The 15,597-nt window shown below is 35.6% G+C and overlaps 1 protein-coding gene across 1 annotated transcript in view; it reads left to right on the forward strand.

Moving 5' to 3' along the window:
* LOC123528104 (kinesin-like protein unc-104) overlaps window positions 1-15,597 on the forward strand; it is a 116,926-nt gene that overhangs the window by 17,074 nt on the left and 84,255 nt on the right. Inside the window, exons 5-7 of the mRNA XM_053524004.1 lie at window positions 5,869-6,048; window positions 6,735-6,797; window positions 14,596-14,774. Of these exons, the coding sequence (XP_053379979.1) occupies window positions 5,869-6,048; window positions 6,735-6,797; window positions 14,596-14,774 (422 nt within the window). The remainder of the gene's footprint in view (window positions 1-5,868; window positions 6,049-6,734; window positions 6,798-14,595; window positions 14,775-15,597) is intronic.

The raw sequence follows: 15,597 nt of genomic DNA on the forward strand, positions 1-15,597 counted from the left end.
CCATAAATATTGGTCAGAATGTTCACCTTGATGATATCTCAGTCAAGTTCGAAAGTGGGTCACGTGCCGTCAAAAAGTAGGTCAGTAGGTCAAATAATGAAAAAACGTTGTGACCTCTCTAGAGGCCATATTTTTCATGGGATCTGTATGAAAGTTGGTCTGAATGTTTATCTTGATGATATCTAGGTCAGGTTTGAAACTGGGTCAACTGCGATCAAAAACTAGGTCAGTAGGTCTTGAAATAGAAAAACCTTGTGACCTCTCTAGAGGCCATACCCTTGAATGGATCTTCATGAAAATTGGTCAGAAAGTTCATCTTGATGATATCTAGGTCAAGTTTGAAACTGGGTCACGTGCCTTAAAAAACTAGGTCAATAGGTCAAATAATAGAAAAACATTGTGACCTCTCTAGAGACCATATTTTTCAATGGATCTTCATGAAAATTGGTCAGAATTTTTATCTTGATAATATCTAGGTCAAGTTCAAAACTGGGTCACATGAGCTCAAAAACTAGGTCATTATGTCAAATAATAGAAATAACGACGTCATACTCAAAACTGGATCATGTGGGAAGAGGTGAGCGATTCAGGACCATCATGGTCCTCTTGTTGTTTTCAAGTTACACTTTCCTTTGTTCTTTGTCCACCACCATCAACTGCAGTCAATTTTTAACTGTGGCTTTCCACAAGTTAAGCTATAACATTAACAGGATTTCTGGCTTTTTTATATCAGCTGCAAGTTTAGAAAATGTCTATCCTTTTAGTATCAGGTACATTTAAGGGTACAAGTTTAGAATATGTCTAGCCTTTAAGTATCAGGTGCAAGTTTAGAAAATGTCTAGCTATTTAGTATTGTTTGATTTTTGTCTTCAGCGTGCCAGACTTCCTGTTGCATTCTTGTTGTATAGTGTTTTCGCTGTTTCCTTCTTAACACTTGTATGCCCACCACACAGTGGTGTGGGAGACATATTGATTTACTTCAGTCTGTGTGTCTGTCACAAAGCTTGTCCGCACTCTAAGTTGAACATTTCTCATCCGATCTTCACCAAACTTGAACAAAATGTGTTTGACCATAAGACCTCGACAAAGTTCAATAACTAGCCAAATCCACCCAGGCACTTTTGAATTATGGCCATTGAATTTCTGATTGAGTCCACTCATCAAAGCCATCTAGAGAAACTAGACATTTTTCAATGGGGCAGTTGTGGGAGACATTCACTTTTCTCAAAAGCAATAGGGTGAGAGTAAATGTACAGATCACAGAGTCGTGAGTTCGATCCCTGGGCATGGCATATGTTCTCCGTGAGGATTTAATGAAAGACATTGTGTCTTAGAAATCTGATTCATCCTTCACCTTCGTTTCATAAATGGTGAAGTTAGGAGTTACGTGCAGAAAACAGATTTGTACTGGTACAGAATCCAGGAGCACTGGTTAGGTTAATTGCCTGCCATTACATAACTGAAATACTGTACAGTTGATAAATGATGTTAAACCCAAAACAAACAAACAAATCAAGATATTAACTGAGTTCCCAATGCCTGTTTCAAGTTAAATATTCTTTAAATAAGACTGTTTACCAATATGTTTTTGCTTTAATTATGGCAATGATTCCCCTCCCAAGAACATTTTCTGTGAAACCTAAAATGTTTTAAAAGCAAAGATTAATGATTTATTGAAAGCAAAAATAAGGATGTAATTAGCAGTGAAATACAAACTTTTATATTCTGTTGTCACAACTGAATTAAAAACACTTATCTAATGAAATGAGTGGGATGAAAATATGCCATTTCAATCCCAATTAATGGAAAAATTTTGAAAATTTCTGTCCATAATTGAAGAATTATTGGGACAAGAGACTTTCTTAAAAACCAATTAAGAAAGGTCTTTTATAATTTGCATGGAATGTGGTCTGTTTACAGCATTATAAAACTTTTTATAAAGCTAACTATCTATAAATGGAGTAGGTGTCTTAATGAAACAAAAATTTCACCTGATGAAATGGAATTAGTTCACAGAGTCTTCCTATTACATCTCACAGTTCATGTAAACAAAACTATACCAAAATGCGTACTTTGAAGATATTTAACTTGTTAAGCCTGAAATCTCTGTAAGTGTATCGTTTTCAAACCATTAAGATTATATAAAAGGGAATTCTATATTAAGCTCATTTGAATTTAAATTTGCTGATGGAAGCAACCACAAAATCCAAGAAGTCAGTGTACCACAAATATTCATGATTTCACAATATTTAACAAATTGCTGGAGACAAGAATCATATTTGGTACAAGTATGGTTTGGCAAAATTCCATCTTATTGGCAGTATTTTACTCCTGTGTATAAATATTTTACAGTCCTGCACATCAAAACAAAACAACTCATCATTTTCCTGGTGATTCCTCTCAAGTTTGGTCAATCAAACAGTCTGCAATTATTCTGCTTGGTTGCATTCTGTGCTGCAGAAGGATCTTTTCAGATTTTATTATATTAAGAAAAAAGACATGTTCTGTTCAGAAGCCCAGAGAGGGGTATCTTTAATATCTCTTTAGTATTGGTTAGTGTTTATTAGTAAGCATTTATTAAATTAAATTGGTCTGGCGCGGCAATAAATGCTTACTACTAAACACTAACCTGTTTAGTGTTTGAAATTATTTTTAGCTTGACTATTCGAAGAATAGGGGAGCTATCCTACTCGCCCCAGTGTCGGCGTGAGCGTGAGCGTCTAAGAGTCACACAAATGTTAAAGTTTGCATACCACCCCAAAATATTTTCAAAGTCCATTGAGATATTGCTTTCATATTTTGCATACTTGTTTACCATCATGACCCCAGTCTGTAAAAAGGAGGAGGCAACTCTATCAAGCATTTTGACTGAATTATGGCCCCTTTTCGACTTAGAATAAATGTTAAAGTTTGCCTACCACCCCAAATATTTTCAAAGTCCATTGAGATATTGCTTTCATATTTTGCATACTTGTTTACCATCATGACCCCAGTCTGAAAAAAAGGAGGAGGCAACTCTGTCAAGCATTTTGACTGAATTATGACCCCTTTTCGACTTAGAATAAATGTTAAAGTTTGTGTACCACCCCAAATATTTTCAAAGTCCATTGAGATATTGCTTTCATATTTTGCATACTTGTTTACCATCATGACCCCAGTCTGTAAAAAGGAAGAAGCAACTCTATCAAGCATTTTGACTGAATTATGGCCCCTTTTCGACTTAGAATATGCTTATTGTGATGTTAAAGTTTTTCTCATTGCTTATATTATATTATCAAGCACTGAGAATAGTCCACTGACAGCTCTTGTTTGTTTACAAATTTAAGCTCTGCCTACAGTATGTGACTTACCGGGTTAATAAACGACTGGAAGTAAATGTTGATTTACCAAAATGAATTTCCCCATAATTAGAAAAATACTGCAATGCCATTGGACAAAAAATAAGTTTAAACACTAAATGTATTGAGGGAGTAAATAAAATGTCTCTACTTGTACAGTAAGTGAACCTACTGGCATGCTAACAGTTGGTAGTGTTAGATAATAAAATATGAACAAATCACTAAAGAAATTTCATAGATATTAGGTATCCATTAAATTACGCTTCTTTCTTACCACTTAGACAAACTGGACATTATTTGGTTAAAACCATTCAAAATGCATAAAATAAATAGAAGTTACTGAGGATAGTTCTCACTATACTTTGCCACAGTGACTGTGAAAATACATTTTGATCTTACACAAAAACAAACAAATATCCTATATATTGTTGAGTCAGCCATTCAGATTGCTCATACAGTACTTTCTATATTGCTCACAGAATTGTATTGATCAGAAACATGCAAGATAATTATCTTATCGATGGAAAAGCTCTCTATGACTCTAGAGGTTACATGACTCAACTTTTGAGCTAATTTTTTATGTCCCCGAAGGGAGGCATATAAGTTTTCAACTGTCCGTCCGTTAGTTCATTTGTTCGTTCGTCACAACGTTAACTTTTTGCATGAAGGCACTTTACTTGTAAACCACTGCACCCAGGACCTTCAAACATCACGTGCTGATAGTACTTATTGAGTACAGGACCCCTATTGACTTTGGGGTCACAAGGACTAAAGGTCAAGGTCACCAGGTCAAAGGTCAAGGCGCTGCGAGGGCATTTGTCACCATTAGTGACAGCTCTTGTTTTTCCTTAATTAGAATTATTGTAAATATTGAGCACATTTCACAAATTTTAAAATAAATCTGATTGAAAACATTCTTACCTTTGTGGCTAGGTGGTTTAAATCGCTGACTTGGGGTGTAGAATTCTTCATGTGAGGAAGCTGTCCAGCTGGCTTCTGGACGATCGGTGGTGCTATCCATATACCTGCGATGATGAAATAATGCCTGGAAGGGCACTGTGGGTCTTCCTATAGACTACCACCAAGAAATAAAAAAGTCACCATATGGCCTAAATTGTTTCTTTTTGACTCTGAAACCAACAAAACAAACGTATCTTATAAATTATATGTGTTTAAATCTTCATACATTATACTACATAGTGGACTTTGAGAGGGCTCTTATAGAGAAATTAGAAGTCTTGAGTAGGAGGGATAGTTTCCTATACACACATATTACAGAATGTCAGAACTCTTAAATGTCTGTCTGACACATTGTCTATTTTTTGTCCAAAACCATGTCCATATCCTTAAAAAGATTGAGGTTAGGTGTTAAGAGTTCTACAGTCATTAAGGTGGTACAGACAGTTTTAACACCAAGATAAGTAATGCCTTGGGCAGCTTTCGCACAATGGCCAGTTTTATCACAAGTTATATTTTCTGAACCAACTCGAAGAGGAATGCACAATTTTATTGTTTTTCTAGCTCTGCAATACAAAGTATAAATTATGGAGAGCTATACTACTTGCCTCAGCATCCACATCATTGTCCACACATTGCTTAAAGTTTAATACACTTTCACTCTATATCTGTTATTACTAGATGAATTTGATTCAGACTTAGATAGTTTTTCCACATCATCACCTACATCATATGGCATAAGGTCCCTAATTCTGGCACCAATTTTTTATGAATGATTCCGGCTTTTTATTTAGAATTTTAAGTTAATTTTGATGCATTTCTTTATATCTCTGTTATTATAGAAGGGAATTCATTCTAACTTAAAAAGAGTTCTTCTGCATCACCACCCACACCATATGACGTAAAAGTTCACAGCTCTGGCGCCAGTATTTTATGAATTATTTCCCCTTTTTGATCCCCTACCAAGGAAACACGGGTGGGGACTATAGGAGATTTGCCCGTCCATCCATCTGTCCATCACTTGATGAGAAATTTTATTTTGAAATTGTTTATTCTTCCCTTACCAGACATGTTAGAGCACCAAGGAACACCATTGGCAAAATAGTCAGTCAGATTTCCCAATGTAAGTCTCATAGTTCGTCAGATTTCCCAATATAAGCCTCATAGTTTGTCAGACTTCCTGTCATAAATTGTACAGTTTGTCAGATTTCCTTTCATAAGCCTCACAGTTTGTCAGATTTCCCAACATAAGCCTTACAGTTTGTCGGATTTCTTGACAAAAGTGTCACAGTTTGTCAGACATCCTGAATTAGCCTCACAGTTTGTCAGATTTTCCGACATAAGCCTTACAGTTTTTCAGATTTCCTGACATAAGTGTCACAGTTTGTCAGATATTCAGACATAAGCCTCATAGTATGTCAGATTTCCTGACATAAGCCTCACTTTCTGCTCATGCACAGCAAGAGATTAAAATTCATGTTTTTATAACTAATGCAGAGTTCCTGATTTTTTTTACATTTGTGCCACTTTTGAAGTTTGTTCACCAGGCCTAATTTCAAACTCTTGTTTCCAGCCAAATGATCCAGAGTTTGCCACTCAGAAGATGGTCTACAATGACATAGGTGTTGAGATGTTGAAACATGCCTTTGACGGTTACAATGTGTGTATATTTGCGTACGGACAGACAGGTGCTGGGAAGAGTTACACGATGATGGGAAGAAATGAACCTGGACAGGAAGGCATCATTCCGCAGGTAATACATTATATTTTATATTTATTCAAGTTTACAGTTTTTGTGAAGGTAAATACACTTCAGTGACAGTTAATTTCAGATTTTCAGAGGATATTGCAGTAGTATGTAGGTAACGTGAGAAACTCTTTTTTCTAAATTGTACACATAACATGATATGCTTTGTACAAGTCATAGCTATTTTGTACACACAAGACTTTATAATGCATATGTCATGGCTCTCTTTTGTGCCTTACATACTGCTGGGTGTACACAACATACTCAGGGTCCTGTGCATTATTTGGCTGTGAAACGTCTTTTTTTCTATGTATAAAATATCTTGTACATAAGACAAAGCTATGTAGATCATGCCACTTTGCAGTCTTGTGGGCATGACATAGAGTTTCAATGATCTTGTGACTTCTCTATAAAAGACTGTCTAAATTATGTTCCCCATAATGAGTGGCATCGCAAATGTCCCTTGGTCTAACTTAGAAATTGCTTGTTATAATGTAAATTAAGTTTTGGATCTGATTTTGCAATAAGTCAAATTTAGAGTCTTCAAGGGCCCATTTAGCTCAAAACCTTTAATGAGGACATCTCTTCCTATAAATAATTTCTTTATTGTCTTTCCTAAGTGTTAAGAGCCAGATTGTGTTTTGAATGTCATGTCTTGTATGCTGATGTTGTTTTATATACATGTATTTCAGTTGTGTCAGGACTTGTTTGAAAAAATCAGAAAAGCTGAGGCTGAAGTTAACTACTCAGTTGAGGTAAGATTTGATGTGTTCTTTCTTCTAATTTCCTCGCCATATAGTGACCTCTACTCCACTGTTGACCACGCCACTTGTCACCAATATTCCACAGCTGTTACTAAATAACCTGTCCCCTACATCCACAGCTATTACCACAAAACATGTCCCCTTCATCCACAGCTATTACCGCATAACCTGTTCGCCACATCCACAGCAATTACCACACAACCTGCCCCCTACATCCACAGCTATTACCACATAACCTGTCCCAAACATCCACAGCTATTACCACATAACCTGTCCCCAACATTCACAGCTATTACCACAAAACATGTCCCCTACATCCACAGCTATTACACAAAACATGTCCCCTACATCCACAGCTATAACCACAAAACATGTCCCCTACATCCACAGCTATTACCACATAACCTGTCCCCCACATCCACAGCAATTACCACACAACCTGCCCCCTACATACACAGCTATTACCACATAACCTGTCCCCAACATCCACAGCTATTACCACATAACCTGTCCCCCAACATCCACAGCTATTACCACAAAACATGTCCCTTACAACCACAGCTATTACCACACAACATGTCCCCTACATCCACAGCTATTACCACAAAACATGTCCCCTACATCCACAGCTATTACCGCATAACCTGTCCCCCACATCCACAGCAATTACCACACAACCTGCCCCCTACATCCACAGCTATTACCACATAACCTGTCCCCAACATCCACAGCTATTACCACATAATCTGTCCCCCAACATCCACAGCAATTACCACACAACCTGCCCCCTACATCCACAGCTATTACCACATAACCTGTCCCCAACATCCACAGCTATTACCACATAACCTGTCCCCAACATCCACAGCTATTACCACATAACCTGTCCCCAACATCCACAGCTATTACCACATAACCTGTCCCCAACATCCACAGCTATTACCACATAATCTGTCCCCAACATCCACAGCTATTTCCACACAACCTATCACTAATATCCACAGCTATTACCACATAACCTGTCACCAACATCCACAGCTATTACCACATAATCTGTCACGAACATTCACAGCTATTACCACATAATCTGTCACCAACATTCACAGCTATTACCACCAAACGTGTCCCCTACCTCCACAGCTGTGTTGATACTGTCAGCAAATCTTTTTTGACTTTGGTAAATTCTGATAACTATTTGGTATATTTTCAAATAACCAAAAATAAATATTTAAACACTAACAGAATTGGAAAAATAATTGTGAAACTCCTCTCCTAACAAACGTATCATCTGAGTTTAAGTACTTTTGAATTAATTTGTATGAAGCAAGAATAAGTCTTATTCCTGTGAAATCAAAAATTTGTGGGGGACTAATTTTTAGTGGATATCGTAGTTGAGTCAGTCCATGAAATTTTATCCCAACGAACAAGTAAAATTCTCATTCATTTCAAAAAATTGTAATTGACGAATTCATACCCTTCGAAATTGCCGTTTTGACCAAAACCACGAAATTAAATGATATTATAGTATATATCTTGACACTACATTTTCAAAGAACACTTTTTCGTCAGTCCCAATTTTTCATTCAGTTTGAAGCAATGCAAACACACAATACTAGCCACATATGTAATAAACCCACATACCAGATAACTTTTATCTTCCATTATTAGAATAAAAGGGAATACCATCCTCATTTACAAATGTATATGGCTGGCAGTATATGTTTCACCAAATATAGAAAGAATCCATTATAACAAGAGATTAGTTAATAGATTATGGATACATTATATCAGAATCATGTTGAATATGAACTTTGAGATTTGATTTCTCTCTTCTGAGTGATGAGTTACAATGTAATTTAATGCTACCAGAGGTCTCCTAAAGTATGTGCTCTTGGTAGGTCTTTGTCATAATAAAGTCATCTATTCCAGGGCTTGTCAAACGACTAATGGCATAATGATGTTAGGTTTCAGGGAAGCTTTCTGTATGTCATATATTACCCTGTAGTTGGTTATAATATTCCCTATACAAGTCTGTGCGTGAAGAAATTTAATAAAAACAAGGAAGTAGATATTTGTTGGAAATAAATGGTTTCCTATCTTTATCTCAGAAATAAAACTCCTACGCAATGCTTTCCTCCATTTATCGGTACAGTAGACACTGCCACTACATGTAAATTGGACTGAATTTCAGTCGAGTTATGTTTTTGAGGGTCGTTTTTTTGTTTCGTTGTACAAAGATTACGTTTAAGTTGTAAAATATTATATATTTGAGCCGCGCCATGGGAAAACCAACATAGTGGGTGTGCGACCAGCATGGATCCAGACCAGCCTGCGCATCCGCGCAGTCTGGTCAGGATCCATGCTGTTTGCTAACAGTTTCTCCAACTCCAATAGGCTTTAAAAGCGAACAGCATGGAGCCTGACCAGACTGCGCGGATGCGCAGGCTGGTCTGGATCCATGCTGGTTGCAAACCCACTATGTTGGTTTTCCCATGGCACGGCTCATTTTGCTTGTCATACCAGTAAGAAATAAGAAATAATACAGAAATAATAAATCTACTTCTTTTTGTAGTGTCATGATGCTCACCAGTTAAAATGAAACTATAAAATATATTTAGAGTGCAGTAAAAAAATTTAAAAATCCTTTACAGCAAAACATTTTTGTCGGGTTGTGCATAAAAGACTTCTTACTGTAGAATGTAACGAGTATTTAAGTTAACATTTGTGCTTCTGGGACAACAATTCAAAAAGTCGAGCATTGGCTGTCTTATGGGCAGCTCTTGTTGTTTGTAAACTTGTATTTCAGTACTTGATTGAAATGTCACACACTTGTTCACTGTGATGAACTGACATGCGTTGTACAGGTTACATAACCCTGTTTTGCATTTTACAAAGTTATGCCGGCTTTTATATTTATTCAGTTGACAAGGCTGTTGAATAGTCAAGCGTTGCTGTCCTCTGACAGCTCTTGTTGTTGTTTTTTAGATAATGACTGTGGACAGTCTGTTAAGAGACTTTGGAACATCTCCATTTTTGTCCACATATGCAGTAAAGTTTCTAATATATCAGTGTATTGGCAACATTATATGAGGTTTGCACTGAGAAAAGAAGAAATCACAATTCCATTATATTCCCTTGATGAGATTACTCGCAGGATAATGATAGTATAACTGTTTTAGTTTGCTAAGAAGATTCTCTGAAGAAAATGGAAGTCTGAAATGAACATGTACTAATGAATTACTCATACATCAGACACCTACGTGGGTCTTCCTCCATCATTAAAGCTGGAAAGTTGCCATATGACCTATCATGTGTCGGTGCGACGTTAAATCCAAAAGCACCTATAATGTAGATGTCTTAATAATTGCTTTTTATAAGATAGCTCGATCTTGATATTTTTGTAGATATTTATTTTTTTATGAGTGCATGACAGTATAATATATATTCAGTGTGTTTAGACTAATTGACTAGTGGTGCAAAAAAAAAGAATATATTTGTACCTAAAACATGTATTTATAGATTGAATTTTTCTTACTGACTTGCAAGCCTTAACCCATATCATGCTGGACACGATTAATTCTGCCTTTGCGACCAGTGTAGTTCATGATCAGCCTGCATATCAGTGCAGTCTGATCAAGATCTGCACTGTTCGCCATTCAGTCATTCAGTCTTTTTGGCAAGCACCCCTTTTAACAGTAATCATTAATAATGGTACTGTCAAAATTTGAAGATTGACAAGTTCATTACAGAAATTTAGCAGGGTAATGGTTAACCAGAGAGAAAAACTGAGGAAGGCATTGATTGATTCAGTACGTCATTACTGCGGACAGTCCTTAGGGGACTTTTACCTCATTTAGTTAGAAGAGTTGCTTTACTGTATATTAAGACACCCATTAACGGTTGTATTTTTGTCCCCACCTCTTATATATCAAAATATATCGGCAGTAATACGTGAGTTATGTTACCGAGAAAGAAAAAAAAACACAGCTCCATTATGTTGCCTTGACAAGTTTACTTGTGAAATAATACTTTTAAAATGACTCACAATCTAGCCACCTACGTATTGTAGACATTTTTAAAAAAAAAAAGTCAGTTTTAATGCCATGATTTATTCTTATAATTTTCTTAAATAGCATTGTATTTATGTTCTGTTAGTTCATGACAATTTGATTTGTTAGTATATTTGAATAACATGATTTTAGGTGCAAAAAAGAATTGGACATAAAAACAAATAACGATTGATTTTTTGGGGGTGGGGAAGTGGACGGGGTTGAGGGGAGCGTGTAACTAGTAGAAAAAGTGATAGAGGCATCGATTGATACTAGTACAAAATTAATACAGTATATGTTTAGGAGAATCTTGTACTGACACTTTGCTGTATTTTACAATATCTATTAATGATTCTATTAGTTTACTCTTCAAACTACTGACTCATCACAAGCAGCCAAAGACAATTTTTTTTAATTCAGAAAAATTCAAATTATGCTAGTCTTCTGGTAAGTCATAAGTTTTTCCCACAATAGTAAAAATCCTTAAGTTTTGGACATTCTAATTTCTATTGAATGCTAATTTACATTGTGAGACTGAGAGGGAAAGTGTCTTGGTCTAATCCTGTTGCCTTGACAAGATTACAAGCAGAATAATTGCTTTTCTACTCAGCTTATGGAGATTCCTCAGAAGAAAATTGAGTCCTTCTATAAGTCATCGCTTGCGTAAATAAACGATCCATACATTAACCACCTACGTGTTGTAGACATTTGAATAATTGCTTGTTTTGTATTGTTGTTTGAAAATCAGTTTCATTTAGGTATTGACAAATAGTGAGCTAGATACAGTTTTGTATTTAGTTTCATTTAAATACTTAGGAAATGAAAGGTTTTCCAAAAATGGTTGTTTTAATAGTATTGTTATTTTCCAAATAGTTTCTTTTAGGCATTGTTGTATTGGTAGTTTTAAAACAGGTTTATGGTTTAATACCACTGAAATATAGTTTTAAAAAGTTGCGTACCGTAGATACCCATGTATAATGCGCACCCGTGTATAATGCGCACCCCCGATCTTAGTCCAAAATCCTGGGGGGGGAAAAAAAAAACAAAACATTTTGGTCAATTTTTGAGGTGGATGGAAAACGAAAGTAGAGCTTACATCGACACGGTAATAAATTTTATCTCCGCGGCGGAGAGCAGCATCGGTCTCACGGTACTATCGATTTTTGTTTTCTCGAAAATAAAACCAGTAAATTATGCAGGTTTTCTAGTTGTCAATATCTTTTAGACAGAAAAGTCATGCAAGATTTTATAACAAACTACAAATGTACATGTAGTTGTATGTTGCAGTTAGTTGCAAATTTGTGGTGATGGTTTGATCTTACTGTATCTTCTCCTTGAATGAAAAAATTAACCCTAATCCTGCTAAATTTCTATAATGAACTTGTCCATCTTTCAATTTTGACAGTATCATTGACTGTTAAAAGGGGTGCTTACCAAAAAGTTACAGACTGAATGGCAAACAGTGCAGATCTTGATCAGAGACCACCTTGCCTTGGCAGTATATACCAACCACCTGTTGTGAGAGACCATGACTAATTGTGCATCTTGCTGCAAGGGCCACACATTTCATTTATGTGTATTTTCAGCATATGAAATAAAGGCAGCTTTTAACTGAGGGCGTGTTTTGGCTGTCCCATGCTTGGTCTTTCTGCTGAAGTTTGATTGTATTTTACATAAAAATCTTATAATGTGTTTAAAGCAGCTTCTTTTACTTTTGTGCTAAAAAACCACAGTGACTTTAAGAAATGATAAAGCTTCCCCAGTTGGAATGTAAATTGGCGCAAGCAGACTTTGTTAAATATTATAGACTGATTATAAAAAACATCAGTTAATCCAGCCTAGAATGATAAGTTTCTGATTTTTCTATAACAGTTTTTATTTGATGTAACTGACGTAGGCAGTTTATATTGATAGAATGTATAAGAGTTTTGTATTGATTTCTTTCAATTGGTAATTATTCTGAAGGATGAAAAAGTTGTATGATATCAGGTCCTCCAGTTTACTGAGACATTAAGTACTGCCTCATTACGTGCTACATGTCCAGCTATTCGAGAAATGTTGCTTTGAACTCTATTGGTATTTTTTAATGGCCTGTATTGAGTATGAGGAAAACTAATGGAAATTATCCTGGTATAGCTTCATAAATAATGCCGACTGATTACTTAATTGTTCTATTGGATAAAGAAAGATGTAACATGTTTTTGCAGCAGGTTGCAAGGGATTCACCAAGTTTTCAGGGAAAATACATCTTCTAAAGTCAGTTGTTCTCCACCACTGATCCATGTGGAGTTGTCAACTGCTTGTAGAGAATGTTGGTTTGAAATACAGAAGGATATGTTAACCCTTACCCTGCTAAATTTCTATAATGAACTTGTCCATCTTTCAGTTTGGACCTAAGTACCATTAACTGTTTAAAGTGGTGCTTACCAAAAAGATACTGACTACCCGGTAAATAGCGAACAGTACAGATCATAGACTGTACGGATGTGCAGGCTGATCATGATCTACACTGGCAGAATCAGTCATGTCCAGCATGATAAGGGTTAAATCACCACCATGACATGAAAAGTAGTCAATTAAAAAAAACCAATGTATTGTTTAATGTTTTCAGTGGAGCATCCATTTAATTTCTTTTATTTACTTTTCTTATTTTAAGCAATATTTACATGAACTTTAATCTCCTTTTCCTAAATATTTTAAAGACCCAGATTCTCGTTCTAGTTTTTTTGTTGTTACACTGCCAGAATTATTAATGTTGGTTTTAGACTGGCAAATAATATATGCATTAATCAGGTTTCCCAATATTTCACATGAAATGCAAATCAGATGCATGCTTCTTTATTGATTTTATACGCTGAACTGAACTTTTTTGGTTGTTATAGAAACTCAATTTGCATTTTAGAGAGAAAGTGTACTTTGGACTGTTTTAGTTATTTGAGGAAACTTTCAGCTAATGACATTAAATTATAAAATTTAAGACCCACAAAATATACAAAACCCTATAATTATTTAACTTTTCCTGACAATGTCTTTATTTTTACAAAATCATTTATAAAATGCAAGCAAATTAAACAAAGTATTAAAATTTTAGTTTTTTAAAAAAAGTCCTATCACTTCCTTTTAGGGGTTTCATTACAGCTGAGGATGAGGATGGAGATTTCCTTCAGCTGTAGTGGTCTGAGCCCTGACTACTTGATGAGGATGGATGGAGATTTCCTCCAGCTATAGTGGTCTGAGCCCTTGCAACTTGATGAGGATGGAGATTTCCTCCAGCTATAGTGGTCTGAGCCCTGGCTACTTTATGGGGACAGAGATTTCCTCCAGCTGTAGTTGTCTGAGCCCAGGCTGCTTGATGAGAATTGAGATTTCCTCCAGTTATAGTGGTCTGAGCCCTGGCTACTTTTCTTGTAGCAAATTCTATATTGGAAGACTTCCAGAACCCCCTCTACTTTGCAACTTTCACCTTCTACTTCAAAAATTTTGAAAAGCCTGCTTTTCCTATATAGGTTATATAAAAAGTAGAACATTCAGTAAGTCCTGAAGGCCTGTATTAATCAAGTTTGAAGTTAAGCCATTAAGATTCTACAATCTAGAGACTTGCCTCAAAAAAATTTAAGTCGGGAATTGTTTTCATGTTATATTTTTCACAAAAAAGTTTATGTGATACAATATAGGTATGTGCTGGCCTGTAGAACCATCCATATTGTATGTCAAATAATTTCTTTTAATGCCTATTTCAGGTGAGCTATTTTGAGATATATTGTGAGAGAGTTAGGGATCTTCTGAACCCCAGCAATAAGAACAGCCTGAGAGTGAGAGAGCATCCCCTACTTGGCCCCTATGTGGAGGACCTTTCCAAGCTGGCAGTACAATCCTTTGATGATATCAACAATCTCATTGATGAAGGAAACAAAGCTAGGTAACCAGTTAATACTAATCTGTTATACAGTTGAACCTGCCTTAGCAGGAACCTGTATTACACAACCACTTGCCTTAAGCAGTCAATCAAAATTCCCTAACTGACATTAACTTTCCTTTAAAGATTCCCAGTGGCTATTTTTCACTAAAATAAGTTATATTCAAATATTTTACTTCAAATGTAGAAAAATCCTTATCATGTATATTTAACTTTACTAAAGATATAAATTGATTGTGTGTGTAGAGCAACATTTCAAATTAAATGACATGCAGTTACAATTGATTGTTACAAAAAACTTCCAGTTTTCTCTTGGTAGTACACATTTATACTGTGTTCAGAAACTTTTTTACGTGGTAGTAAACATACTGTGTTCAAAATCTTCCAGTTCTTTCGTGATAGTACACATTTATACAGTAACTGTGTTCAGTTATACAAAAGTACAGCAATTGTACTGTTTGTAACCTAATGCATAGTACTTGTTGATTTTATGTTAACATGAACTGTATGAAGTGTTTGTTCATGAAATCAAACATGAAGTTTTGGTCTAGTACACCTTTAAGCAGCCAGATTGTGTTGCACAATTGACTGGCTGCTCGATACAGGTTTGACTGTAGTCTAGTTGTGTAGAAAGAAGTCTGAGTTCATTTTCTGGGAAAAAATTAGTTCTAGACCAAGTTGCTCATCTTTATATATCAGTTAAGTTATCCAGTGGTTTAAATTTTTGAAATCTTTCTTTTAAAAAATGTAACAGAATATTTTAGAAATGGTGCTAGACTTAAAAAAACAACATAAAATGTTAAGTTATGAATAACTTTCCTGTAGA

The sequence above is a fragment of the Mercenaria mercenaria genome, chromosome 14 (genome assembly GCF_021730395.1).
Source record: "Mercenaria mercenaria strain notata chromosome 14, MADL_Memer_1, whole genome shotgun sequence".
In the NCBI taxonomy this organism is placed as follows: domain Eukaryota; kingdom Metazoa; phylum Mollusca; class Bivalvia; order Venerida; family Veneridae; genus Mercenaria; species Mercenaria mercenaria.